General features: G+C 45.7%; 2 protein-coding genes across 6 annotated transcripts; one reads left to right on the top strand and one right to left on the bottom strand.

The window, feature by feature from the left end:
• On the top strand, positions 1-9,011 carry plekhg7 (pleckstrin homology domain containing, family G (with RhoGef domain) member 7). Of its 3 annotated transcripts, XM_011607154.2 has the most exons (18): positions 1-161; positions 320-453; positions 686-1,436; positions 2,090-2,112; positions 4,079-4,182; positions 4,299-4,339; positions 4,689-4,790; positions 5,192-5,341; positions 5,521-5,616; positions 5,895-5,993; positions 6,348-6,461; positions 6,780-6,954; positions 7,440-7,555; positions 7,910-7,997; positions 8,096-8,175; positions 8,259-8,412; positions 8,548-8,645; positions 8,752-9,011. In XM_011607154.2, exons 3-18 carry the CDS (start codon positions 819-821, stop codon positions 8,860-8,862), a joined length of 2,169 nt encoding a protein of 722 aa, XP_011605456.1. In that variant the 5' UTR covers positions 1-161; positions 320-453; positions 686-818; the 3' UTR covers positions 8,863-9,011. The 3 variants fall into 3 exon arrangements, with proteins under 3 accessions (XP_011605456.1, XP_029697112.1, XP_011605457.1); XM_029841252.1 differs by lacking the exon at positions 7,440-7,555 and having other exon boundaries at positions 8,752-9,009; XM_011607155.2 differs by lacking the exon at positions 320-453 and having other exon boundaries at positions 3-161.
• A 182-nt stretch (positions 9,012-9,193) lies between these two features.
• eea1 (early endosome antigen 1) lies at positions 9,194-27,309 on the bottom strand. 3 transcript variants are annotated; one of them, XM_029841249.1, is made up of 30 exons: positions 27,163-27,309; positions 25,589-25,666; positions 25,399-25,511; positions 25,256-25,310; positions 25,096-25,161; positions 24,959-24,989; positions 24,774-24,878; positions 24,453-24,574; positions 23,965-24,120; positions 22,917-22,931; positions 22,563-22,679; positions 20,229-20,567; positions 19,887-20,036; positions 19,640-19,759; positions 19,362-19,565; positions 19,071-19,271; positions 15,448-15,561; positions 15,219-15,374; positions 14,974-15,113; positions 14,485-14,803; positions 14,271-14,372; positions 13,994-14,188; positions 13,695-13,877; positions 13,371-13,556; positions 13,146-13,277; positions 12,646-12,831; positions 12,330-12,568; positions 11,824-11,944; positions 11,593-11,691; positions 9,194-11,514 (listed from the first exon to the last, which is right to left on the bottom strand). In XM_029841249.1, exons 1-30 carry the CDS (start codon positions 27,184-27,186, stop codon positions 11,392-11,394), a joined length of 4,191 nt encoding a protein of 1,396 aa, XP_029697109.1. In that variant the 5' UTR covers positions 27,187-27,309; the 3' UTR covers positions 9,194-11,391. The 3 variants fall into 3 exon arrangements, with proteins under 3 accessions (XP_029697109.1, XP_003967354.2, XP_029697110.1); XM_003967305.3 differs by lacking the exon at positions 22,917-22,931; XM_029841250.1 differs by lacking the exons at positions 25,589-25,666; positions 27,163-27,309 and having other exon boundaries at positions 25,100-25,161; positions 25,399-25,483.
• Between the last annotated feature and the right edge of the window lie 46 nt (positions 27,310-27,355).

Here is a 27,355-nt window from a genome sequence, read left to right as displayed (position 1 = left end):
TCGCGCTTGTGTTTTGACAGAACACTAACCTTTCGCGTCAGACAAACACACCTTGGTCTTCATCTGGTCTTCAACGGCAGCTCCTTTTGTCGTTCGGGGTTTGGGTGTTTGCTGCCGGCGGTTCCACTGAGGGCTCGGTTCGTCTGGACTCTCCGGCGGGTGTAAGTCAGCCAAACTTCTAACGTTTTTAATGGCTTGTACCCGGGCACGTGCGCCCTGCGCTGCCACCGAGGTCACGTCTCTGATTCATTTTTATATGTATGAATTTTAAACTTAAAAACCCCCCAACTTTACCGCTCTTCGTGGCATTTGTGTTTAGAATGGACAGTGGAATGAAGCCGATGCTTTGGAAAAGAGCTGGACTGTTAATGATTTTGTGGCCTGTATTTTGGACCAAACAGACCTGTCTGTGTTAATACTTGACAAAATTCAGAGGCAGGACGCTGAAATAAGGTGTGTGAATTCCTGTTTCTTTGTACCTCCCAATATTGTTCAGACAAAGCAAACTGTACACTGTCAAAACAGGCTGTAAAGCATGGCCAGCGTAGCACTGTCATGATGTTAAAATGCATCACTAGTAACTGAAACTGGGTTCTGCCTTTGATTAATCAGGAATTAAGTTTGTGTTCCACCTTTTGCACATTGCTTCTGCATTCTGAGACAGTTTCTGAATTCCCCCCTACAGAAACTTGAGGGTTGATCGGTGTGAACGGCAATGGAATGCTTCAGGATTATGATCTGACCTTAAGTCGGAGCAACCAGACCATTACATCACACTTTTCTGATCCGTTCTGCACTACCATGCCTCTGAGGTTATAATGTCCACGCTGAAGCACGTCATTCTGCAAGACAAAGACCAGGATGTGGACCAACAGCTGGAGTGGAGTTACATCGAGTGGGCTGAAAATGAAGTTGTCGGTGGTGGCGGCGGCACGGTGGATGCTCAGACCCAGACAGACTCTGGATCTTTTCAACACAAGGAGAGTCAGACCAGCAGTCCAGTCATAATGCACATGGACCTCACTCGGTCACACTCCAAGCTCAGACAGTCGTCCCTGGTGGACTCCAACGGCTTGGTAGCCCCTTTGTTGCAGTTTGACCGGCAGGCTCCCGGGCGGATTTCCACATCTCCCACCTTGAGAAGGATGAGGAGCACCAGGCGCCCGCTGACGGATCCCTGGGATCCTGAGAACGGGCCATCCCCTTTGAGCCCTCTCTTCCAGGTCCAAAGGGTCAAATCCCCTCTTGCAGCAAGCACAGACTCTGATGGAAAGCCCTGCCACAGTCACCAACCCAGTTCATCCTGTGGCCAGCAGAGACCCAGATCGTATAGATCAAAGACTTTAGACAACGGTGTGGCTTCCAAGAGGCCCGAGTGTCACAGCGCTCTTCCCGCCTACCATAGAAATTTCATATTTCCTGAAAGTGAATTCCAGGTGAGTTAGTTTTTTTTTTTTAAACTTCTAATTATTTTGCCTCAATGGCCACAACCTTTTGTGTGTGGGGGTGTGTGACAAGGATTTTCTTCCATAAACATGGTGGTTACACATTCCTTCCTTGAGGAAACCTCCTCTCCCTCATTCGGCCTTGCCTCCCGCGGCGGTGGCGCACAATACGAGCTTTTGACAGCAAATGAATCAGCAGTTACATGCACTGACAGCTCTGACCAAGCCCACTGCCTGGAGAGCCCTGGGAAGTGTTCTCCTCGGGCCCCCATTCACCGCAGTCAGCAGTCACCCAATAATGGAGGGGTCAGTGAACAATGGGAAAAGATAATGGGGAGATCTATTCATCAGCTTGTGGTATTCAACTGAGCACATTCTCAATGGAGTTCTGACATTCTCCTCAGATATCAGTCTTTTGAGTCCAAGCGAGCACTTAAAACACTAATTCACGTTTGAATGTCTTTGAAAGTGATAGTGAGCGCTGCTGTTAGCAGGAGGGGGTCGTTGCACCCTGTGTTGAACTCTACTGTACAGTGAGTTGGGGTTAATGTTGCCGAACGTGTGACTGGCACAGGCTGTGGAACTGCAAGAGTGTTTCTCTTCGTTTAATCACACATTGATGCATTCTGTTTATCTTTCTACAGGACAAAGTACATCTCTGTAACAGGTAAGCGTTTTACATGTCATCTGCCTGTCCTGCCAGAAAACAGTTCAGTTTTTTTAAAGTTTGCATGTCAGGAAGTGACTGTGCAACAGATACGGTTCATTTCCATATCGAGAAGCCCAAAATATCTGCACCAGCTCCTCTCATTAGTAAAATAAATTTTAGCTATCATATGCCGCCGTAACATGGCTCACGGGCTCGCATCACACTCGTTAACGAGGCTCGCTGGACGTTCAGAGTTTTAAAGGTGCCCCATTGTGCATTCATTGTCATTCATGTCTTTGTCAGCGGAGCAAATGCTCAGTGTGTTAAGTTTTGAGAGTCCCATGGTTATGTATGGGCTAGACAAACCCTCATTAACGCTGTTTTATCTTACTGCCACCCACACCCCTCCTTAATGGGCCACTGGGCTGTAACCCTCACTGGATAATTAGGCAGCTTTTGTCCATGTAATTACACCCTGGTACTGTGCCTCACTCAGGGACTCGGCCCTGCGAGCTTCTGGTCGGGGCAGTTTTGTTTTTGAGCATCATTATTTCTCTTGTTGGGCAGGAACAAAACACCCATTTTTGAAGAGCCTTCGGCAGCAGAGGGGCCGACAGAGGAGTCTTTTTACTCAGCAGTCGCAAAGCAACAGGATGGCATTGTGGGGATGCCGCGGAATGAACTGACCTGGTTTGGAGGAGAATTCGTGCCTCTCTCACCGTCCCATTAGCTGCATAGCAGCTCCGCTACCCTCTGCCAGTTTGTTATCTGCTTTACTGTTGATTCGGCACCGCCTGCCTATACATTGACCTGAAGTGGGCTGTATCCGCTTACTAGGAGAACACAGCCTCTGTCTGTAAGAGCAAGGAACAGGTCGTTCTTTCACCGCTGAGCACCGCTCCACCTGTTGAATAGCTTCCCCAAGGTAGACAAATTAACCCTGCGGCCGTGTGGCCCACAGCTGCAGCAGTGCAGGCGGGTAGGAGAAGTTCAGCTACGGTTTATTGGGAAGTCATGAGCTGCAAAGGAGAAGTTCCAATGGGTTTTATATCCCCATATTAGTACTATACATGTTCCGTGTACTGTATGTACCGGATCATTTTGTGGTCTGATTTTCTCTCCATTTCTGCTCTCCGTGATGTTCTCAGTCCTTTGACTTTATGGAATCCCGTGAAGTGCTCCGGTGAATATATGTTTAAGAGTACTTGTGCTTTTTGTGTGTCAGAGCAATATTTGACAAAGTAAGTGAACACTCCCATTGTAAAAAGGATCAGATGGGGTTAAAGTTGGCTTTTTAAGACTCAAACCAAAGGAGAATATACCACAGGGGACGCTGACACTGTCAATCAAGACTAGCATGCTGAAGGTGAACCTGACCTTTGGTTGAACAGGTCTGTCTGGTTGTGGAGCACCTCAATATCCAGTTGATACAACCATCAGGCTCATTTTTGGCATTAGCGCTATCTTGTGTTTTATTGTATTCAAACTCTCCTCGAATTAATAACTGAGGTTTAGCAGGAGAAGTCACTCTGGCTGAGGTTTTCCTGAGGCTAAAAGGCAGGACTGTGTTTCCAGCCAGAGCCATTCCTCAGTCACCAGGAATGGGAGAACAAGAGGATTAGAAATCAGCTCGCCACCCCACACAGATATGGTGGTCCAATAATCAGCACAAAATCCAGACACATAACACTTATCCATCATAATTTCTGCCAATCATGTTAATCTCCAGTTGGCTGAACGATCCCAGTGGTATTCCACTGGTATTCCAACCATGTAAAAGGAGTAAAGGAATTCTCTTATTTCCTGCAGCTTGCGAAGAGTTTTACTCTTCGTGTTCTCTTGTGTTCTCTTCATTTTGTATTCACAGAAACACAAATAATAAAATAGTCAGTCTCACATTTCCACCGGGGCCACCTGGTTGAGCGCTGGTTTAATGTATGAACTCAAAGCCTGATGTGGTCTGGCTGTTTGCTGTTTCCCTCAGGCTGCAGGAGAGGAGACGGAGCTCTGTGGTGGTGAGTCTGCCGGGCCTGGACGTGTCACCAGGAGACCTCTTCGTGTCCAACGGCGTGGCTGACATCTTAAACGGTACAAAATCTCATTTTATTGTTGTCGTGCCTTTACTGCTGCCAACACAGAATTTAAAGTTTTAAAAGCAGGTTGTCCTTTTCTGATGATCACTGGTGTCTTTGTCATGTTTACAGATAACAAGAAGCCCAAGTGGCCTTTTTCAAGGCGTAGTACGGTAGGTGTGTGATTGGCCAGTAGTCGTTGCCCGGCCGCTCGGTGCCGATGGTGTGCGTTGGGTTTGTTTTGATGTGCTTTGTTTTAGCTGTGGGCATTCAGTTTGGACATTGTTCCCTGACCCACTTCTCAAATCAGATTAATGTGCTTCCCCTTATCCCTTTTGTAATTGGTCAAAGCTCGCAATGCAGAATTGGAGCCAGACCCATTTAGTTAGACTTCTGAACTTTTTTATTTGTTTTAAATTGTTGGGACAGATACTCACCCAGAGCCCAACTATGCAGACAAAGTTTTCTGTTTTCCCCTTAACACCCACAATAATACCATCTGTCCTTTTCTCCACCTTCCAGACCAAGGGGAAACCGCAGACAGGGACAGTGTCGGATGTTCAGAAATATCTCTCCAAATCTCAGATTCCAGACTGGAGAAACTCTGATTTCCAAAAGTACAAGGTGAGAAATCAGCACTGGGCTGCAAACGATCAAGGCTGTTTGCTCTGTAAATCATGTTGTTCTGGTTGTGCAAAGATCTCTAATCTAAGCAGTGTGTCTGTGTGCGTGTGTGTGTGCGTGCGTGTGTGCGTGCGTGTGTGTCTTTGATCCACTGACACATTTGCAATCCAAATAGTGTTCAGTGTTTCACACAGTCCCAAACTGGCAGTTGGGGGAAAACTGCTGCTTGTGCAAGAACCAGAATTTCTTGACAGTATAACTAGTCAGGTTGACCCTGCACACAGTAAACAAACAAACTGTAAAACATCAGGTGGTGGCTGGAAATTTACAGCAACAAAGGTGATGTTTTTTGAAATTAATTTAATTGTTTTTCTGCCATCTATCCACTTCTTTCTGGACAGGACTGCACTCTGTTGGAGTTCCTGCAGGACCAGTCCTCCCCAGCGAGTGCCAGCACAGACCCTGAGGGCCTCAAGAGGCAGGAGGCCATCTGGGAACTCTTCACCAGCGAATGTTTTTACTTCCTGGATCAGCTGATGGTTCTGAAAGAGGTGACCATCTCAACAAAAATGCACACAAACACACAGGCCAACTCAAACAGGCCCAGAGGGACGTCCACACCCGTTCGTAAAGGTTTCGTTTAGGATTTCCGTTCTTCACAGCGCTGGATTAGAACAATCGTGCTGGGAGAACCATCCCCCTGAGCCCGTTCTGTCTGTCTGACCCTCAGGTGTTCTCTGCTACGCTCTCAAACCTGCAGATGAAAAGCTGCCTGGCGGATGTCGACTCCTGGCGGCTTTTTGCGAACCTCAATGAGCTGTGTCTGGTGGGACCACGCAATAACCAAAAAATAACCTGTTATGCGAGAAACAGACTCTTTTGACCTTTTTAAAAAAAAAATTCACCCTCAGCCAGAAAGAAACAAACGATTTATTTGTTAAACCGTTTTATTTTTGTTTAACCGTTATCTTACCTGGTAAAGTGAGATTTAGCTTAAGAGACCATATGAACTCAGAGACTGGTTTTCTCTTCCACAAACTGAACGTGACCTGTGCATGTGCACAATGTGCGGTAACTCTAGACTCAGAGTATTTTCTCATGCAGGTGAGTTTCAGTTTCCTGACCAACCTCCTCCGCGTCATCAAGAGCATGTTAGAGAGTCCAGAGGGTGACGGGCCCACCCTGCTGGAGCTGCTGAGCACGGCAAGTATCGCCGGTGTACACACACACACACACACACCACACACACACAACACAGCCATGCATGCCTGACCCATAAACTTTAAAACCAAGCCTAAACCATCAAACTGGCCTTTGAATTTATGATTTATAGCTTTACATTAAATAATTTGTTCCAAAAATGACTCTCTGGGGTTATTTCCTAATAATAACTAAAAAAAATGGGGTTTTTTTGGTTGATGGAGAATCGAAGAAGCTTCTCAGCTAATCCAGAATTCAGTGGATGTCTCTTCTCTGTGTTTCTGTGCTGGTCTGTCTGCAGCTACATGTCAGACGTGACTCAGCAGCCTGTATGTTGACACTCCCATCTGTTGGCAGGTTTTCCAGGAGAGCATTTGCCACTGCCTGCAGAAGTACTGCCTTAATTACTCGGCAGCGCTACTTTATCTGGACAAACTGAAGCTCAGGGAGGACTTTGGAATATATGTCAAGGTACAGAAGACTAATCTCTGATGCGGGTTTGATAGTGTGAGTCAGAGCTGTTAAAAACATGCCGTGCCCCCAGACGACGCCGAGCCAAATGTAACAGAGGGCACACGAGGTATCAAAGATGGCAGTAAAGGCTCTTGGAGGAAGGAATGTGGCCATTTCTCCCACTCGTAACCTTCCTGTCAGTCAGCTCATTGTGTTTTGGTTTCAGATGTCCCTTCCTGTCACTGCCCCCCCATTCCCTCTGGTGTCTAACAAGCCCTAGCACCCCTCTGACTTTCTTTATCCTCCCCTCACCTGCTCTGTCTTTACTTCCTTCAGTGGTGCGAGAGGAACGAGCTGTGCCGGAGGCTTCAGCTGCGTGACCTGCTGGTGGCGCCGCTGCAGAGGCTCACTCGATACCCTCTGTTGTTGCGGAACATGGCAAAGAGGTGTCGGATGGAGGACGAGACCAAAGGCCTGCAGAGTGTTGCAGAGCAAGTGGACACATCTATATGTGAGCGGACAACACCACAACTGACTCCTGAGAAATCGACAGGAATGATGACACCGACTCACTGAGCTGGTGCATTATTGCGGGGTTAATATGTGACTTAGTCTATTCAGTTACTGTTGTCAAACTGAACTCTGCCCGCTGACATCAATCTCACAATGACAGGCAATTTTCTTTAGTCAGGTGTGTTTGGAGTGCAGGTAAATAGGCTGTGGGGTAAATAGGCTGTGGGGTAAATAGGCTGCCTCCATCTGCACAGCTAGTACACGCGTCCAATTGCAATTACAATATACTTGCAATGGCATTCTTGAGCAGCTATTTTCCTGCAGTTATTAAACAGGCAGGGCAGAGGTGTGTAATCTCAGCTGATGTCCTCTGGGTGTGGGAAACTTCCAGTATTTTCCCTGCCACTATGACTACCTTACAGCCAGACCAGTCAAACCATTCAAAGTCCTGAATGAGCGTTTTTCCTTCCACTCTTCGTCCAGGTGATTTAGAGGGGAAAGTGAAATGGCTGGATAACTACCAGAAGGTGAAACAGCTGAGAGACGCTCTGGTGTGGCTGCCCGTGTGGGAGCGAGACAAGCGTGCCTTCGTCCCAGAGGTCTGTCTGCACATGTGTTAGCGAGTACGCTGCTGTGATACTGACACCTGTGGCTGGATCAGATATTGGGATGTTTTTCCTTAAAAATGAAAGAATAATCCCTCTTTCACAGCGATAATGTATCCAGGAGCAATCTGGTTCAATCTACAGACCACACCAGCCACAGTATCACGAAGAGCCACCGATCTATCTATCCTTTTATTTTGAAATCCCTTGAGTATTCTTTTGAAGATTTACTAACATGGCTGTATTTTTTTGGGGTAAATAAAACTTGCTCGTAGATACAAAACACTGACCCCGTTATCGGGCTAACACATCACTACTAATGTTGACTCTTTGTTTACTGTCCTGCAGACTCTGAAGCATCTCTTGAAGGCCGTCACTCTGGAGAATCTAATTTCTCACAGGAGTCTGCTGCACGAGGGGAAACTCGTGCTCACAGGTGCACGAGGCCGACGTAACTGTCACACATTTGACAAGCTCTGCGATTTGAAGGTTTGGAAGAGTCTCACGCCTTTGTTTGTGTCGGTCCACTCCCAGAGAACACAAAGCTGATCGACGTCTACTTGTTCCTGTTCGACGAATTCCTGCTGATCACAAAGATAAAGAGGAACAAGAAGGTACAGCCTGTCGATGTTGGCGTGAACTTCCCCGCTGTGAATATTTGCTTACGCCGAAGCTGCTGTGTGATCTATGCGTGCAGAAGTCTGTTGGCCCGGAGCAGAACCCCCTGAGGCTGCCGCAGAACCAGGAGCTGGATCAGTTTCTGAAGGAGGGATGCACCTTCACAGTCCTGGATCAGCCCCTCTCTCTAGACCGACTCCAGCTGAAGAATATCGACCAGCTCAATGCTTCATGTAATAAATGACTTTTGTTCTGTGATAGACAAGTGCTCATCGGCTCTCGCGTGCAGCTTTTTCGCCTTTCTGTTGACAAGAAATATCACATTTTACAGCTGATGCTAATCAAGCATACACATGTTGTTTTTGCAGCATCAGGGCTCCCTCATTCTTTTATAATCATGCACCAGAACCGCTACCAGCAATGCATCGGCGCATTCATCCTGCAAGCTGCATCCGAGTCTAACAAGGTAGATTCACCTCGACCAAGAGGTTTTGTGTTAAAATTTCCAGAAAGAAACAACTTAAAATGCTCACACAAGTTGGAATTTTTTCATTTTTGATGTCCATTTCCAGAAAGAATGGATGTCAAAGCTAGAGGGCGCTGTGACTACACTGTTGAAACTGGACTCCGTCCAGCCGAGAGTCAAGAGCTCCACCCTGTGGTTGGAGTCCGCACAGATATGAACCATCCTCACAACACAAGAAAAAGCCATCTGAAAATACTGGCGTCAACGTGCACTGCACTGACGTCAATTTTAGTTTTAATAGCATTTTGTAAAATATTTGTCTGTTGCTTCTCTACTGTACAATAAATGTTATGTAGTAAATGTTTTCCTGGGGTTTATTTTCTTTAAAAATGGAACACGTTAAATCTCCTAACTTTAATTCTCATTTATGCCAATAGGGAGAAATTACATTAAGCTTGCCGAGCTTTTGTTTTACAAAAACAAAGCGATTCATATTAAAACCTAAAGGTCACTGAATAGCAAATGAAAAAAACAAAACAAAACCAAGATTGTAGAAACTTACTGTAGGTTTTATTTAGGTGTTGTGATGACATTGAATTAGAAAATTAACTGGTGCATGTGCACAATAATTACAGGACTTCTAATCACTTCAGATGAAGACCACTGTGAATACAGAGTGTGTGGGTGTCACCTCCAACAGTGAGCAGTTATGTGCAAGCTGGCCCCAAGCACAGCTTTGTGACGCGCGTGAGGACCGGAAGCGCGCAGAAGCCACAGGCCAGAGGAACAGGAAGCAAGCTACAGTTCAGTTTGCAAAGGCCAGTTTGGCCATTTTGTAAAAATGAGTAAGACACCGATGAGTCAACACACATTTTCACTGTCATATTTATACACACACAAGTGCTATAGTTCTAGAGTTATATTCTCCTTTTGTCATTTTCATTACAAACATTTACAAAGTAATTATGACAGCCTTGGTATCAATGAGCAGGTCAGAACATCGGTGCAGGAAATGCTGAAGCCTTTTGAACGGTTCTGGTCCTATGGTTCAGACTGGATTCTGAGGGAGACAAGCCCAGAATGCAACAAGCTGTGAGTCGTCTATCTGGGTTTTAGTGTGGCGTGTCAATGAGAAATTCTGAAGGTCGGAAGGTTTAGAAATAGTGCTTTTTTTCCCCGGTGCCAATCTGAGGTAGACGTAAAACAAATCCGACACAAACACGGTCAAGTGTTCTTGAGAGCTCAGAACTGAGATGGACTTCTGTTAAAAAGCAAATGAAATTATTTTGTCAAGTCTGAAACTAACAGTTCTTTACAAAATTCCACAGCAACGTGCCCTGTTGTCCATCCTACAGTGTATTTAGCTCCCTCCAGTCTTAAAGCAATTGCACAAAAGAAAAGGAAAAAAAAAAAAAGATGCAACCTCAGCTGCAGTACCGGCAGCAACTGCTGCACCTGAAAGTGGCACCGACATCCCTGAACAACCTGCTGAGGAGATGCAACATTCATACGGAGGATCTCAGCACACGACAGGCTGCGGTGCTAAAACACGCAGCATCAGCTGTAGTTACCTCTTTGAAGCAAACTCTCGCACACACACACACACAGACCCACACACACAGACCCATACTCATGCAGTAATCAGTGCAGTTGAGCTTAAGATGAGCAGCAAGAAAACAAAAACATGAAGTCACCTTTGATGGCTGCAGTTTGCAGAAAGCACCACACGTTGCAGGAATTCACACAGGAGATGGTGGCACAATAAAACCACGACATCAAAACCCCTTCGGCTCATCACACGTACAGGTAAAAACCAACACAGAAAAATACTGAAATCGAACGCCCCTGCTTCCTGCTGCACATTCTTTGGTCATGAAATACACAAAGTCGCTGCTGCACAATCACATCTGTTGCCATGGGCGACCTCTTGGGCTAAAAACTGCTGGTCATATTTGACGTAATTCATCTCAAATGACTTCTCTCACTCTGTTTAACTGAACATTACTGTCAACAAATGTGAATGAAAAAAAAAACAGTGAACATAATTAAATTGTCTCTGTTAAAATATTAATTATTACCAAAGTAACACTGGTCAACTGTTTAGGCCCAAATGAACTGTTGGCACATACTTCTGTCAAATTAATGATTTCATCACACCTTTGACTTCACATAATTATTACACACCACTAAACTCTGTTAAACTAAAACAGATCCTTATTTATTTATTTTTAAATATAAAATGATTTTCTTGTGGTTAAAAAGTGAATTCTTCCCATTTCCACTATGGTTTATCAAAGAATATATTCTCTTGGACAAACCTGCTGCATTCGTCATTACAGGCTAGCAGTGAGTTTCAACAGCATCTTCATTCCAAAAGTTGCAGCGTCTCACTGACTTACACCTCCTGATCTGCCAAACATTTTGCAACACACAAAACAGCCTCATTGCAAATGCCAATAACACCACGTGACAATGACAACGTAGAATGAGCTAAAAAGAGAAACCATTTCAATTTTGCCAGTCCACGGGAGTAGCAAAGGCACAAAAACAGATACAAACACTCCCGCCACCTTTCAGTCACATGACTCCTGTCTTCAGTGAAAGTGCCACCGGGAGCCAGGAGCCACATGGCGCCTGTCCGCTATAGTGCACATTAAAATATGACAAAGACGACCTGTCTTCTGCCTGCTGGAGTAGGAAAGAAGGGAGAATAGGGTGGTTGAGGGAGGTGAAGGAAAGGGGAGAATCAGCCTTGGAGCTCCTCGAAGCAGGTCTCGCAGACCCTGACTGGCTTTTTGGAGGACGGTGTGAGGGCGTTCCTCGATGAACATTCAGCGCAGAAAATGTTCCCGCAATGTCTGCAGTGGTGCTAAATAACCAGAAGGGAGGGAAAAGGTGTCCATCACAGGGCTAGATTTGGTAGACGTCATTATATGATGGTTCTTACCTTCCTGACAGTGACAGAAAAGCCTTTCCCGCAGGCCATGCAGTTCTGCACTTCGTTATCCTCCGTCCACTTTCTGGTCAGAGACTGGGACTGCTTAATCTACACCGCCACCACCACACCAACAACACAATCGTCAAAGAGCAGCAACCTTGCAAAATGTGTCAGCACTTTAGTCACTTTGCGCATTTTGTGCTTCTCCTTTTTTTAAACTTGCTGTGCTTCACGACTGACCTGGAGTGACTGGTTCTCTCTGCCGAGCTCCTGCATGGCTGCTGTGGTGTCTTCCAGTTTCCTCCTCAGCTCCACCACTTTGGCCTGCAGTTTCTCGATTTCACCTTCACCCTTTACACACCTGAACACAACCAGAGGACACTAAGGAATGCATGTTCAAATTCAATTTAGCCGAGGTCATTGGGACCGAAGTACCCAGAAATTGGAACACCAACACTCCTGAGCAACATGACTTGAACCCAACCCTAGGCAGAGGTCGGGCAGAGGTTAGAAGCTCCAACAACTGCAGAACAGCACAGAACCCTGTGAGCCAGGACTGTGAGGCCCCAGAAGCCTGAGCGCCCGTGCACCCTCCCGTCACAACAGACCATAACCAAACCCCAATCCTCAAGCACACTGAGGATCACTGCCAGACTCATCTTCTATTCCTTCTAGGACCCTTTTAAGGCTGAGCATCATAAACACTGTAGATTATACAAAATATGGGGAAAAAAAGATGACGTTACCTTTCTAGAAGTGCCCGTCTCTCATCCTGGTTGTTCTGGACGGTGGCCTCCAGCACAGCGATCTCTCCTCTCAGCTCATCCGTATGCTTCTCCAGCTCCCCGACTCTCCGCTGGCTGCTCTGCCACTCTCTCTTCAATGTGGCCACGTTTTCATTTAGGGCCGTCACCTGCACGTTCAGCTTGGCTTCTGCCTCCTCGCCACGCTTCACCTGCTCCTCTTTGGCTTTCTTCTCAGCCAACTGTTTAAGGCAGCATTGAATCTCTTATTATGTCTACCAAAATATCCATGTGAAGGTTATAGACAGAGGAGGCCTACCAATTTATCCTGCATATCTTTAATTTGGGCGAGGAACTGCTCTTTTTGTTGCAGAATGCTGTCTTTAGTGGCCTGATGCTCCGTCCTCTCCTGCTCCAGATCATCTTGTGCCGCTTCCACCCGAGTCTGAAGCTCCAACTTCTGCTGAATCAGCAGCTGTTTGGCTTCCTGTAGTTCACCCAGTTCCTGAAAAGCCACAAATATGCAAGTCAATGCAAACTTGACCAGCAACGCCCATCAGCTTAGTGCTAAAAAATTCCTGGGGTTTTGAAATAATGTCTGCAATTCAGCATACAGACTCAAGCTTTCTTCCTTGATGACTGCATCCTTCCCAAGATAAAATTTTATTATGAGACATAATATAGGAGAAGGCTGCATCGGCCAGAGTGGGGGATAAAATAGTGATCATGAGTTTAGCTGTAACATTGTCTTAACATAGTAATAAGCTCCTAAACAAAATACATTTGTTAGGATGTTGATTACTGTAAAAAAGTAACAACCTTTTGCCCTTTCTCCTTTAGTGCCGTTACATCTTTAATCAGTCGTGTGTTGTTCTTCTCCAAGTCATTCTGGACCTTATTTAGCTCCTCCACTTTACTCTTCTCCTTTCTCAGTTCTTCCATCACTTGAGACTGGAGATTAAAAAAAGAAAAACACTTTATGCTCATGTCCACAGCATATAAAAACAATATTTGTGTTTTTGTGTGTTACTGTGTAACACTGACCTGTTGCTTCTCAGAATCGTTTAAAGTTTGCTCCTGCTGTTGGAGCTTCTGGTTTCGTTTTTCCAACTCTTGCTCCAGCGAGCTTCGAGCCACTTGTAGCTCCTTGATTTGAGCTTCTAAACCTGTCTGATAGGTTTGATTACCAGCCAGCTCCTCCTGGGCAAGTTTCAGCTTCTCCTCAGAGGCCTGCGAGAGCAAGAAATGGAAAGACTTTCACATTTCAATGAATCAGAATGAATACTTGTCCTAATCAGCACTTTTCACTGATGGTTCTTTTAAATCAGCCCATAAGCTGAGGGCACTTGTCCATTCTTTCCTACGTACCTTCAGGTCTTGATGCAGTGCAGACACTTCAGACTCCTTGCCGTAAAAGTCAGACTGCAGCTTGCTGTGACTTTCCTGGCTTTGTTCCAAAGCCTGTTGCAGTTCTGTTGTGCGACACTTCTCGGAAGTTAGTTCTTCGCTCAGTCCTGACACCTGCATCCGAAGTTGACTTTCTTCTTCTGCCTACAAACACATCCACAACCACCAAATTTGCATAGAAAAGAAGATTCAGATTTGCACTTAAGAATGGACAGTTGACGAAGATCGTGTTTATGTATTCATTAAAAATTCCTACTTGCCTTTTTGGCACCATTTTCTTGCAACTCTGCTATTTGGCCCTTTAGTTTCTTTGTCTCCATCTCAAAGTTCCCTTGTACAGTCTTAAGTTGTGCTTGAAGCTTCTCCAACTGATTCTGCTTTTCCTTTAGCCCCTCCTGAGCTTTTAAGTGCTGCTGCTCCGCTGAAGTCAACTGTACTTTCAATCTTTTCTCTGCCTGCCATGTGGAGTCAGATCAGGACACGTTAGAAGAAACGTATTTATATGTACACACATTCGTGTATATTTTGTATACGTACCTCCCTCAGCTGCTCCAACTGCTCTTTAGAGTCGTTCACCGCCTTGGTCAGGGCCTCGTTCTTTTTAAGAAGTTCCTGTCTGGCCTTCTCGTTGGACTTTTCCTGAGATTGAACAGAAATGGTAGTTTATGTATTGACTTTGTCGTATCATCTTTTAGTGTTTGTTCCACAACTGTAGAATAACATTGAACTGACACCAGCTTCTCAAACATACTCTCTCCTCCACCGCTGACTTATGGGTCTTCCTCTCAGCATCCAGTGCATTCTGACTCTCTTTTAGGGCCTTTTTATTGTTTGCTAGGTTCTCCTGCAAGGAGCCAACCTCCTTCTTGTGAGCCTCTTTCTCCTGCTGGGCCTTTTGTAAATCTGCCATGAGGTTTTGAAGTTTACTGTTTAGCTTTGTTTGCTCTTGGTTGATTTTGTCCAGGTTCATTGTAAGAGTAGCTCTGTCCTGTTCGGAGCATTTCAGCTGCTGCTGAACATCAGTCAAAGCAGTTGTCTTTGTCTTTATTTCCTCTTTTAGACTTCTAACCCTAAAACGGAAAAACACAAAAGGTATCATTTAAAAACTGAAGTAAAACATTTTTAACAAGAAGACATGCAGCACCATAACAGTATTTACTAATTTTAGTGGTATATACAGGAATTTAATGTCATTCTGACACCATTTTTTAAACTTATACGCCTGTATGGTTTATCTCACCCTTCCTTCGCCGTCTCCAGCGAGTGATGAAGCTCTTTAGCCTTCTGTTTCATCTCTGTGCCTTCCTTCTGCAAGTTCTGCACTTCTTGCTGCACCTGCTCATGTGTAGTCTGCAGTTCCCCAAGCTGTGACTCCAGTCTCTATCATCATCATTTTGAATTAGGAATTTAAACACAACATAAACAGACATTTTATTCAAGAAAAAAAACTACGGCTTAAGAGTCCGTAAAGTTATTGACACAAACCTTATTGAGGCTCTGTAGCTGTTCGACGTGCTGCTCTGAAGACAATACCTTGTCTTTGTATTCCTTCAAGTTGGTTTCTAGCTGTGTGCACTGCTCCCTTTTCTCCTTGAGGCTTTGGGCCTGCTCCTCTATCTTCTTCTGCACCTTATTTAACTCCTGCCACAGGTAAATCAATGGGTGAGGAGGATAAGAGAAAAAAGTAAAAGAATATTACAAAAACTGCAGTAACCTGCTGCTTGTCCTGCAAAGCATGCTGAGCAGTCTCCAGGCTGTTCTCCATGTTGGCTTTCTGTGCAGCCTTCGCAGCTTCAGCGGAGAGCAGCATTTCTGTTTTGGCTTTCAGCTGAAAATACAACAACAAAAATACTGTCAGTGCACAACAACTCAATCTGAGGTCCAGTAAATGTTGCATTGTGTCACAGATTAAAATCTTGGGTAAAAGTGGAAAATATCCATCCATTCCATCCATCCATTCTCTGCCGCTTATCCGGGGTCGGGTCGCGGGGGCAGCAGCCTAAGGAGAGAATCCCAGACTTCCCTCTCCCCAGCTACTTCCTCTAGCTCATCCGGAGGGATCCCCAGGCGTTCCCAGGCCAGTCGAGAGACATAGTCTCTCCAACGTGTCCTGGGTCTCCCCGGGGGTCTCTTACCGGAGGGACATGCCCTGAACACCTCACCAGGGAGGCGTCCAGGGGGCATCCTGACTAGATGCCCAAGCCACCCCATCTGGCTCCTCTCAACGCGGAGGAGCAGCGACTCTACTCCGAGCTCCTCCCGGATGGCAGAGCTTCTCACCCTATCTCTAAGGGAGAGCCCAGCCACCCTACGGAGGAAGCTCATTTCAGCCGCTTGTACCCGGGATCTTGTTCTTTCGGTCATGACCCAAAGCTCATGACCATAGGTGAGGGTAGGAACGAAGATCGACCGGTAAATCGAGAGCTTCGCCTTTCGGCTCAGCTCTCTCTTCACCACAACGGACCGGTGCAGAGCCCGCATTACTGTGGACGCCGCACCGATCCGCCTGTCGATCTCCCGCTCCATTCTTCCCTCACTCGTGAACAAGACCCCGAGGTACTTAAACTCCTCCACTTGGGGCAGGATCTCCTCCTTTACCCGGAGAAGGCACTCCACCTTTTTCCGGTTGAGAACCATGGCCTCGGATTTGGAGGTGCTGATTCTCATCCCAGCCGCTTCACAGGCGGCGGCGAACCGATCCAGTGATAGTTGGAGGTCACGGGCCGATGAAGCCAACAGGACCACATCATCCGCAAAAAGCAGAGACGCGATCCTGAGGTCACCAAACCGGATCCCCTCAACACCATGACTGCACCTAGAAATTCTGTCCATAAAAATTATGAACAGAATCGGTGACAAAGGGCAGCCCTGGCGGAGGCCAACCCTCACCGGAAACGAGTTCGACTTACTGCCAGCAATTCGGACCAAACTCTGGCACCGATCGTACAGGGAGCGGACAGCCCGTATCAACGGGCCCGACACCCCATACTCTCGGAGGACCCCCCACAGGACCCCCCGGGGGACACGGTCGAATGCTTTCTCCAAGTCCACAAAACACATGTGGACTGGTTGGGCAAACTCCCATGTACCCTCGAAGACCCTGCTGAGGGTGTAGAGCTGGTCCACTGTTCCACGCCCAGGACGAAAACCACATTGCTCCTCCTGAATCCGAGGTTCGACTATCCGGCGGACCCTCCTCTCCAGTACCCCTGAATAGACCTTGCCAGGGAGGCTGAGGAGTGTGATCCCCCTATAGTTGGAACACACCCTCCGGTCCCCCTTCTTAAAAAGAGGGACTACCACCCCGGTCTGCCAATCCAGCGGCACTGCCCCCGATGTCCACGCGATGTTGCAGAGTCGAGTCAACCACGACAGCCCTACAACATCCAGAGCCTTAAGGGACTCTGGGCGGATCTCATCCACCCCCGGGGCCTTGCCACCGAGGAGTTTTTTAACTACCTCGGCAACTTCAGCCCCGGAGATACGAGAGCCCATCTCCAGGTCCCCGGGCCCTACTTCCTCACTGGAAGGCGTGTTGGTGGGATTGAGGAGGTCCTCGAAGTATTCCTTCCACCGATCCACAACATCCCGAGTTGAGGTCAGCAGCACACCATCACCACTATACACAGTGTTGACAGTGCACTGCTTCCCCCTCCTCAGACGCCTGATGGTGGTCCAGAACCTTTTCGAGGCCGTCCGAAAGTCGTTCTCCATGGCCTCACCGAACTCTTCCCATGCCCGAGTCTTTGCCTCGGCAACCGCCGTAGCTGCACTCCGCTTGGCACGCCGGTACCCATCTGCTGCCTCAGGAGTCCCACAGGCCAGTAAGGCCCGATACGACTCCTTCTTCAGCTTGACGGCATCCCTCACCGCTGGTGTCCACCAGCGGGTTCGGGCATTGCCGCCACGACAGGCACCAACCACCTTGCGGCCACAGCACCGGTCAGCTGCCTCGACAATGGAGGCACGGAACACGGTCCACTCGGACTCAATGTCCCCCGCCTCCCCCGGGACATGGTCAAAGCTCTCCCGGAGGCGTGAGTTGAAGCTCCTTCTGACAGGGGACTCTGCCAGGCGTTCCCAGCAGACCCTCACAACACGTTTGGGCCTGCCAGGTCTGTCCGGCATCCTTCCCCACCATCGGAGCCAACTCACCACCAGGTGGTGATCAGTTGACAGCTCCGCCCCTCTCTTCACCCGAGTGTCCAGAACATGCGGCCGCAAATCCGATGACACAACCACAAAGTCGATCATCGATCTGCGGCCTAAGGCGTCCTGGTGCCAAGTGCACATGTGGACGCCTTTATGTCTGAACAAGGTGTTCGTTATGGACAATCTGAGACGAGCACAGAAGTCCAATAACAAAACACCACTCGGGTTCAGATCAGGGGGGCCGTTCTTCCCAATCACACCTCTCCAGGTCACACTGTCATTGCCAACGTGAGCATTGAAGTCACCCAGGAGGACGAGGGAGCCCCCAGAAGGGGCACTCTCCAGCACTCCCTCTAAGGACTCCAAAAAGGGTGGATACGCTGAACTGCTGTTTGGACCATAGGCACAAACAACAGTCAGGATCCGTCCCCCCACCCGAAGGCGAAGGGAGGCTACCCTCTCATCCACCGGGGTAAACTCCAATACACAGGCACTGAGCCGGGGAGCAACCAGAATTGCCACCCCTGCTCGTCGCCTCTCACCATCGGCAACTCCAGAGTGGTAGAGAGTCCAACCCCTCTCAAGAAGACTGGTTCCAGAGCCCTTGCCGTGCGTCGAGGTGAGGCCAACTATATCTAGTCGGAACTTCTCAACCTCGCGCACCAACTCAGGCTCCTTTCCCACCAGAGAGGTGACATTCCATGTCCCTAGAGCCAGTTTGTGCAGCCGGGAATCAGACCGCCAAGGTCCCTGCCTCCGGCTGCTACCCAAAACACAATGCACCCGACCCCCTTGGCCCCTCCTGCAGGTGGTGAGCCCACGGGAAGGGGGTCCCATGTTGCCTCTTCGGGCTGCGCCCGGCCGGACTCCATAGGCAGAGGTCCGGCCACCAGGCGCTCGCCAATGTGCCCCACCCCCAGGCCTGGCTCCAGGAGGGGGCCCCGGTGACCCGCATCCGGGCAAGGGAAACTTGAGACCAATGTTATTTATCTTCATTAGGGGGTCCTGGGCTACGCTTTGTCTGGTCCCTCACCTAGGACCTGTTTGCCATGGGTGGCCCTACCAGGGGCATATAGCCCCAGACAACGGAGCTCCTGGGATCATTGGGACACGCAAACCCCTCCACCACGATAAGGTGGCAGCCCAGGGAGGAAAATATCCATACTGCTTAAATACATGTGCTACCTGAGCATCTAGCTGGGACACTTTCTCCTTGCTGTCAGTGAGTTGAGCAGTGAGCTCAGTGACTGTAGTCTCCATGGTATGGGCTCGGTCCTGGGCGGAGCGCAACAAGGTCTTCTGCTCCTGGACCTGCTTGTGGAGATTATCCTGAGCTTGCTTGTTGCTTTCAGATTGGTTTTTCAGTTTGTCTGTCAGCTGTGTAACCTAAAAACACATATACAGTACATAAAAAATAAGCAACAAAATGCTTTGTATGACAGATTTGTGACAGCGAATGAGCATGCATTTACCCACCTGTCCTTGTAATGCCTGGTTTTTCTCTTTAAGCTGGTTGAGCACGGCCGTTTCCCCCTCGCCGGCTTGGATCTTGGCACATAGGTCGTCTCTCTCAGCCTCTAGCTGGCTCACAATGTCTTTGCTCTTCTGTAGCAGTGCCTCCAGATTCTGAATCTTCTGGTCCTTATCCCCAATCTGACGCAGGACTTGCTCCAGGTCATTCTGCAGCACAAATCACAAAAGTCTTTGCAGACTCTGCAATACTTCTCCCACAGATTTTCCGTTGTCTGCAGTACCTGGGCCTCCCGGAGTTTGCCGTTTGTGTTTTGCTGCAACACCTGCAGTTCCTGGTGCTGCTGTTTGGCTTTTTCCAGTTGATGCTGCAGGTCTGTGTTCTTAGTGGCACTTTCCTTCAACTAGAGTGGGATGACACAAAAGTTAAGATTTTCCTGTATTGTTTTACCAGCAAGTTGTGAAAATTTTGCATTTATGGATTTCTTGCATCTTTTGTTTCTCAGCGATCAGAAACGGTTCATCTTCTACCTGCTCCTCTGTACGAGACAGTTTGAGTTGGAGGTCAGCTGCTTGTTGCTCGCGGTCCTTTAATTTCTCCCCCGACAGCTGCCTCTGTTCTTTCAAACGACCTTCAACTTCGCCTAGCTGCCGCTCTGTCTCCAGCAGTTTGGCGTGCAGCTGGAAGGAGACAGATTATTTTTTATTACTTTACAAAAGTATCATCCTGTGGCAAATATTAACAATACAACAAGACCTAATGTACATGTATGGATATTGCAATGTGTCCACTAATATACAAACATTTGACTCCAATTGAAAAGATGAATCTTAAAATAGTGAAAGGTGCAACAGTGGGTGTGGGTGACTAACCTGACTGATCTCAGTCTGCTGCTGTGCTCCATGACTCTCTTTTTCTTCCCTTTGCTGCTCCAACTGTTTTCGTTCAACCTTCAGCTCTGCATGCTTCACCTCCAGCTCCCCCATCTCAATCTTCAGCTTTGCCACTTCCTCACTCCTCTCTTGGAGATCTGCCCGGGCCTTCTGCAGAGAAGCCTCAGCCCCAATGACCCGAGACTGTAGCTCTTGAACCTCCTGCTCCCTCTCCCTCAGACCGTCTTGGACATTCTTCTTAGTGGTGGTCTCTGTAGCTAACATTTCCTTCAGTTGCAGATGCTCTTTCTCCTTACGTGCAAGCTTTTCTGACAGGCTCTGCAAGAAGAGGACAGAACACATGTCCCGGTGGCCAAGACTTTTGGAAACCAACAGTCAATTCAACATATCCCAGAGGGGTTTTGAAGTAAACAACAAAATCTAATTAATTTGGATAATAGGCTCTTTTGTGTTATGATGTCCCAATTAATTCCAGTCAGTTCTTTGTTTCATTTTAGTCCTGTTCTTTTTTTTACTGCATTAGGTTTTTCTCAACTAATATATTGGAAACAATAGCAACTCTCTAATGGGTGAAACCAATCAGTTTCTTTTGGAACACATATTTCCCAACTTCCCTGTTTTGTTTTTAGTCTTTATTTCTCCCCACTTTCCTCTGTTTAAAACAAAGCTCACCTTCCCTGTGATAATAACTAAACATACAATGGGAAGAAACATGACAAGTGAAAAGTAGTTACGACCAACAAGCCAGTAAAAAACTCAGTTTATCGGGAACCGAGCCGTCCATTAATTCACATCGAGTTGGTTTTACAAAGGGAACAAAAACAAAACGTATGTGAGAAAAAAACTTTTAAATGTCCCGCATTTCACAAGAACACTGATAATAGAGGACATCAAATACAGTGCTTTGTGTAAATGCAGTTCCTAGAGCTGGCAGTAAACTTGGCTACAGGGCAATAAAAAGAAAATGTTGTTAATAGCACGCTGCTAAGAAGGGAATCTAACAGGGCAGCCAGACTTCACAGACATTCAAAACATTTTTACAGCCCAACACAGTGCAGACCATACCTAAGACCGCATCTCACAACACTCTTTATTGGCCTTCATCACCTTTAACGACCTGTATGGGATCCTTTTCTCACGTCATTGTCGCATCTTTTCTAGCTAACCCGATGTTTTCAGAGAACCTCAGCTGATGCCTTGTCTGTTCCTCTGTGACATCACTTTGGTCTCAATTCTCATGAGAGGTGTATTTTTGAAATGGATACCAGGTGTTGTGGAGATCCTGTTTCCTGGAGGAGCACGAGGCAGGTGGCACTGGAGAAAAGGATCTGTAACCCCCTTCCCCTTACCCAACTTGGCTGGGAAGGGCATTGGCATGTCTGATGTGAAGGGATTTAATCACTCACAGGAAATAGTGCATCTCCAATGCAGAACCCCAGTGCACGAGTGAAGTTACCTATGACTGTATTCCACACTGAGACGGGGTGGCATTTCAGAAATACCACTGGGGGGTTAATTATAGGTCTGCTCTGAGTGTGATTTTGTTATCAACATGCCTGGGTTGCTGAAGAAGGCTGGTAGCAGCAAGGCATTGAGACAAGCCCTGATCCTGAGCCATAGGGGTGGTGACATGGCATCCTTTACATGCCTGGGGCAACTGGCAAGGCCCCTTAACATCTATTATGTACATTAGACACGCAGTCTTACATAATGTGTGCCAAGTGGCTCAGCTCTGAAAATCGCCATATGATTAGAGCAATGAAAGATGCAGACCTGTTTATTTCATTGCGCCAAGACCACTTGCAAGCTGTGCAAAATGTCTGTATGTACACCCCAGTCCATAGTTACTGGATGATGTCATAACTACAATCCTGTTGCTTCTACCCACAATGGGCTTAAAGTAAAACAATGGAATAAGAGGCAACTTCTTTTCTATATTTTTTCTTCCATTGCAGTAGAAGTTTGGTTTCATCTGTCCAGAAATGAGAGGCTCTCCCCCATTTTTACACAAAGACTAAATCGAACGTCATGTTCTCAAGCATTACCAGGGCTTTGTGCCTTGTGGTAAATAACTGTAACCATCCTGAAGGCATCTCTTTACAGAACATCTTTACATACTGTCTCTCCTTTAGGATACCATTTCCCAAACATCAGCGAAATGCCAATATGATACTTAGAATTAACCAATTCAGATCTTTTATATGCCTCATTTTTCTTAGTGCATACTAAAGAGGAAAAAGATTACACTTGACACTTATGTGTACATATTCTTTTCTCGAAAACTAGAGTGTGTTTGGCTGTGTTTTGTCTTACCTGGCTTTGCTGCTGCAGACTGTTCAGACTGCTCTTCAGCTCATGAATCTCTTTTGTGTAGACAGCTACTTCCTGTGGACCCTTCTCCAGCTCTGCTTTCAGCTGGGAAATGGTCATCTGAAATAGAAGAGACACATTAGGAAAAATACAAAACATGTAACAATAGAGTACGATCTTCTTATGAATGACTTATTTAAATTGCATCCAAGAAGAACTGATACAAAAACACATTAATACAAAAAAATATATTCATCAAGAAATCCAAAGGTTAAAACAAGAACTTTTTAAAAGGTGGGGAAACAAATTATGATAAACCAATGATGTAAACAATGGGGGGCATGAAAGACAATTTACCTCCAGTTTATGAAGCTTGAAGAACAAGTAAATGTTGGAGAGGAGGGAAACATGATTAGGTGAGGAAGAGGTAGAAAGACAGAGACAAAAGGTCAGTCACGCAGAAAGATGCTTTTGTGATTAGAAATTTAGCTCAACATCTTCTCACTGCGCTGTGGCAGCAGCAGCTAGAATCTTCTATGCAAAGGAGGGCCCAGTTTCTGCCAGGCAGTCTGCAATCTGAATATCATCTGACTGTCACCTTTTATTTTAGAAGCAATCATGACATTAAGCTAGCGGACGTGGAGCCTGGCTGCTAGCATTCAGCCTTAGACAAGTGCAGAATCTCTTCACACAGCAAAAGTCCTCAGTCAACCTACTGCCCTTTGCTGTAATGCTGTTCCAATCTTTGTCACAAACATGACTTCAAACAGTCTGCATTGTTAACAGTATAGGCCTTAGTTTTAAACATCTGTCCACTGAAGTAAGATGGAAACTGACTGTTGAGACACAAGGCAGCAGAAAGAAAACTAAAATAAAATATCGACATAATGACACCTTCTACCTGTTTTGAAGTTAAGATCGGTATTATTCATTATCTAAAAGTGCGTTATTTTTCTTATCAGAATACATCCCACAGTTGATTATTATCTAGACTAAAATATCCCTGTGACCCACCAATGGTTAAAGGTTACATGCCCATAGGCTAATAGTTAAGTACACATGTCAAGAAATTAACCTTTTTTTAGTTTGCGGATTTTTGCATTAATAACAATTGTATATAAATTAATATAGAAGTAAATAATAAGCATATAAATAGTCAACATAAAGATTACCAGCCATAAGAGCCATTTCATGATGAAAAAAGTTATTTAAAGCAAAAGTGTAAAAGAATTTGTAACATATCTTGTTTGTCGTGATGTAATCTGACTGAGCAGCAGGTAAAAAATGCACTTAAGAGCTGGATTAATCGTCCAAGCACCGATTACAGAGAATCAGGGGGAAAAACTGGTCACACAGATGAACACTGAGCTTCAGGAGAATTTATATTTGTTGGTTCTAATCTCACCTCTGCGTTAATGTGATTTGCCTCCAGCTCTTCGTAGTGGGTTTTGAGACGTTCAGACTCTTCTTCCCTCTCACGAGACATACTGTCCATCAATGTCTGCACCTGCACCAGCTCCTTCTGCAGCACCTCCACATCCTCCACACCGGGCCGTTGCAGCTATGGCACAGCAAAAGAAATACGTTATGTAAAAATTCCTTTGATATTTTATTCAAGCTAAATACACGAAGACTAAACATGCAACTTTTTCCTGCACTCAAATGCAAGTGTTTTAGCATTCTTGACATAAGGTCTTGGAGGTCATGCATCTCAGCGACAAACAGCTTAAGATTTGGTTTGATTCATCTAGAAAAGAGGTCAGTGATTCAAGTTTATCTTCAAAGCATTGCGTTCATGAAAGAACGTACAAATACAGAGAGCAAATGGTGTCTGCGGACTCTTGTGAGGAACGAAAAAGTATCCACAGAAAGTCATTGTGTGCTGGACTGTACCAGCTCTGTTTGGAGTCTGTCGTTCTCCTGCTTCTCTTTCTGCAGCTGTTCCGTAAGTTTAGCCAGTTTGTGGTCAGCAGCCTCCCGGAGGCTCTTCTCTTCATCAAGGCGGGACTTTAGGTCTGTCAATAATCACACTTTTGTGATCTTCACACCACAACAAATAAACACCTGATTGAAAAATTAGTACATCTACGATAAAAGAAAGTAATCTCACTTAAAGCTAATCTGAAAAAAGAGCTTTGCGTTTAGATGATAAAAAGACTGAAATTAAGAGCAGTTCGGCAACAGCGTGCATCACAATTCCCCCATCGCACACACCTACTATCTCTGTGGCCAGCTGGGCAGCCTTCTGCTCAAACAAGTCTTTCATCTGCTTGATGTTAAACTTCTCAGTTTCTGCTTCATTCAACTTCCTTTCAAGGGCTGAGGCGAAGACACACATATTAATGTTTGATTTTTCCAATATTTCTGGAAGGAGTATGAAAATATTCAAACCTCCTCACCTGATTCAGCTGGGTCCGTCTGTCCATCACTCTATAGAATTAAGGGAAAGAATAAATCAGCTACAGCAACTGTTTGCTTTGATATCCTAAATCCAGAATGACCGTGTGTAAATCATGAAATATCTGAAAGGAATTACTTGCTTCAGGTGCCCCTGGACTTTGTCTAATTCCTTCTTTAGCTCTCCAGAGAACCATCGTTCCTCCTAATCAGGTGAAAACATGACACACATCAACCATTTGTACGAGCCAACAAAAAACTGAAATGACACTTTCAGCTTAATTCGGACTCAAACTTACCTTGAGAGATGCGTGCAAGTCCTGAACCTCCTGCCGCAACATTGTAAGGTCTTCCCTTTTAATTGATGAAAGGAGTGTTTTTATAAGACATTTTGTAAAACTACACAGGAGAATAGAGGCTTCATGTGACATCAATGTCTTACCGAGTGGGGGCCACGTGAGCGGGTAATTCTCCAGTATCATGGAACAGATCATAGTGCTTAAAAAGCTCCTCTGCAGAGTTGTGAGATTTCATGCACTGAGGACAGATGAAGCCCTGAAATACAAAAGTCCATCATTAGAATCAGTTAGTGGGAGAAAAGTATATAAATCACTTAAGATAAACTTAGGTACCTCTGATGTTTGATCATGATTCAGGTCTGCGCTGGGTGGCTCTGATTCTGCATTCTGAGAACCCCCCTTCCCAGGGGTCTTGGGAAGAAAAAGTAAAGGTTATTATGTTTAGTTTACACTGCTGTGGACTGAATAATTAACTGCTTATAATGACATGTTTAATCATTTTTTAATTAAATGATGTCTCCATCTTTTCTGCACTATTCTATATTTTCTTGAGAAATATTAAGCTAATAATATGACATTTTACTGCCCTTGTGTGTTTTAGTTGGATGATGATGAAAACAAATATAATAGCTTTTATTTAGATGCATTTCCTTATCATCAATGGCATTAGTAAAGGGACATTTTCACACACTTACAAGTAACATACAGAAATCTGGTAATCAGAGAGGCCATTTGACCGGATGTGATAAAACCCAGAATACAGCACAGTAGCAGATCAAATGGGGTCACTTGCTATCAGCTCAGCCACAAACAGACATATAAAGTTGATGTAAAACATGTGGCCCATTCATAAAAATGTGTTTGTTTTACTAGTGAAGGTCAGCATGTTCAGTACTTTGAAAAGTGATTTGTTGAATGTGCTTATTGAAGGATAACTATATAATGGAGGTTTTACTATTTTAATTTAATTCAATTTTAATTTTGACTTCCAGCTTTTTGGTACTCCGTATTATATTTCAAATGGTAATATAAACGCTATCAATAATGAGCAAGAATTCCATTGAACCAATATGTGTGCAGTAACTTGATTTGTTCTGACACAAACATCCCATCTTTGCTATCACCTGTACTGACTTTAATATTTATTGCAAAAACGTTTGTTGTCCTGAATGGAATGTTAAGAAACTGATTTTACTGAATACGAGGTTCTAACTTGTGTTCACAGTGACGTCGTTGGTGGGTGGTAGGTAAATGTAGTTCTATGCTGAGGCTAGTTAGCTTAAATGCTAACATGTCACTCCCACATAAGCTTTTTTAGAAGAATGAGAAAAAACGATATTTAATGAGAATACAATGTTTTTATAACCCGCTTGAAATGGGGTTAAAAGGTCAGTGTGTCATTACGGTCAACGGCAATGTGATGTGTAAACGATGAATCAACCTAATGCTATGATGTAGCCAGCTAACCAACTAGGGAAATATAAGTCAGCCGTAGTATACAATCAGATTATGAGCTAAATGTGCTCCACGAGGGTGGGACAAAGTGGTCTCAAGAAATAATTAGAGTTTTCTAATCCATTGTAGGGAGTCATGGTTTGCTGCATCCATGCCATCCGAAATATCAATTAACCCAACAGAGTTAGCATTTGCTGCTTAGCTGACTCGAGCTTTCTTAAGGGGCGCTTGATTTAGACACTGCGCTGTGACGGAGTAGAGAAATTTTTTCCAACACGGGAACTCCCCGTGGTTAGCAGCAAGAATCCCACCCACCCGCACCGCAATGTGTTATAAATGGTGCGCACCATCATGAATGCTCAGGCAAGGACAGGCCTTTATGTCCAAATGCTAACGACTAATAATCGCCATATAAAACCCACGCTGCTTGATTTTCCGCACCGGAACCTTACCATTTGAAGTATCCGCCTGAGCATGACTTCGTCTGTCCCTGTCCCAACAACAAACTCAGGCCCGTTTTTAAAATGACAAAGTTTCCGAAGCAACACGGGGAACACCTGACCTAGCTCAGGCAGCAGCAGCAGCAAATGGGCGGGTCATGTACAGATGGACGCGCAGCGTGACCACACGCAGAATAAGGGCTTC

The sequence above is a fragment of the Takifugu rubripes genome, chromosome 9, assembly GCF_901000725.2.
Source record: "Takifugu rubripes chromosome 9, fTakRub1.2, whole genome shotgun sequence".
Lineage (NCBI taxonomy): Eukaryota > Metazoa > Chordata > Actinopteri > Tetraodontiformes > Tetraodontidae > Takifugu > Takifugu rubripes.
This window is presented reverse-complemented; position numbering and strand designations above follow the sequence as displayed.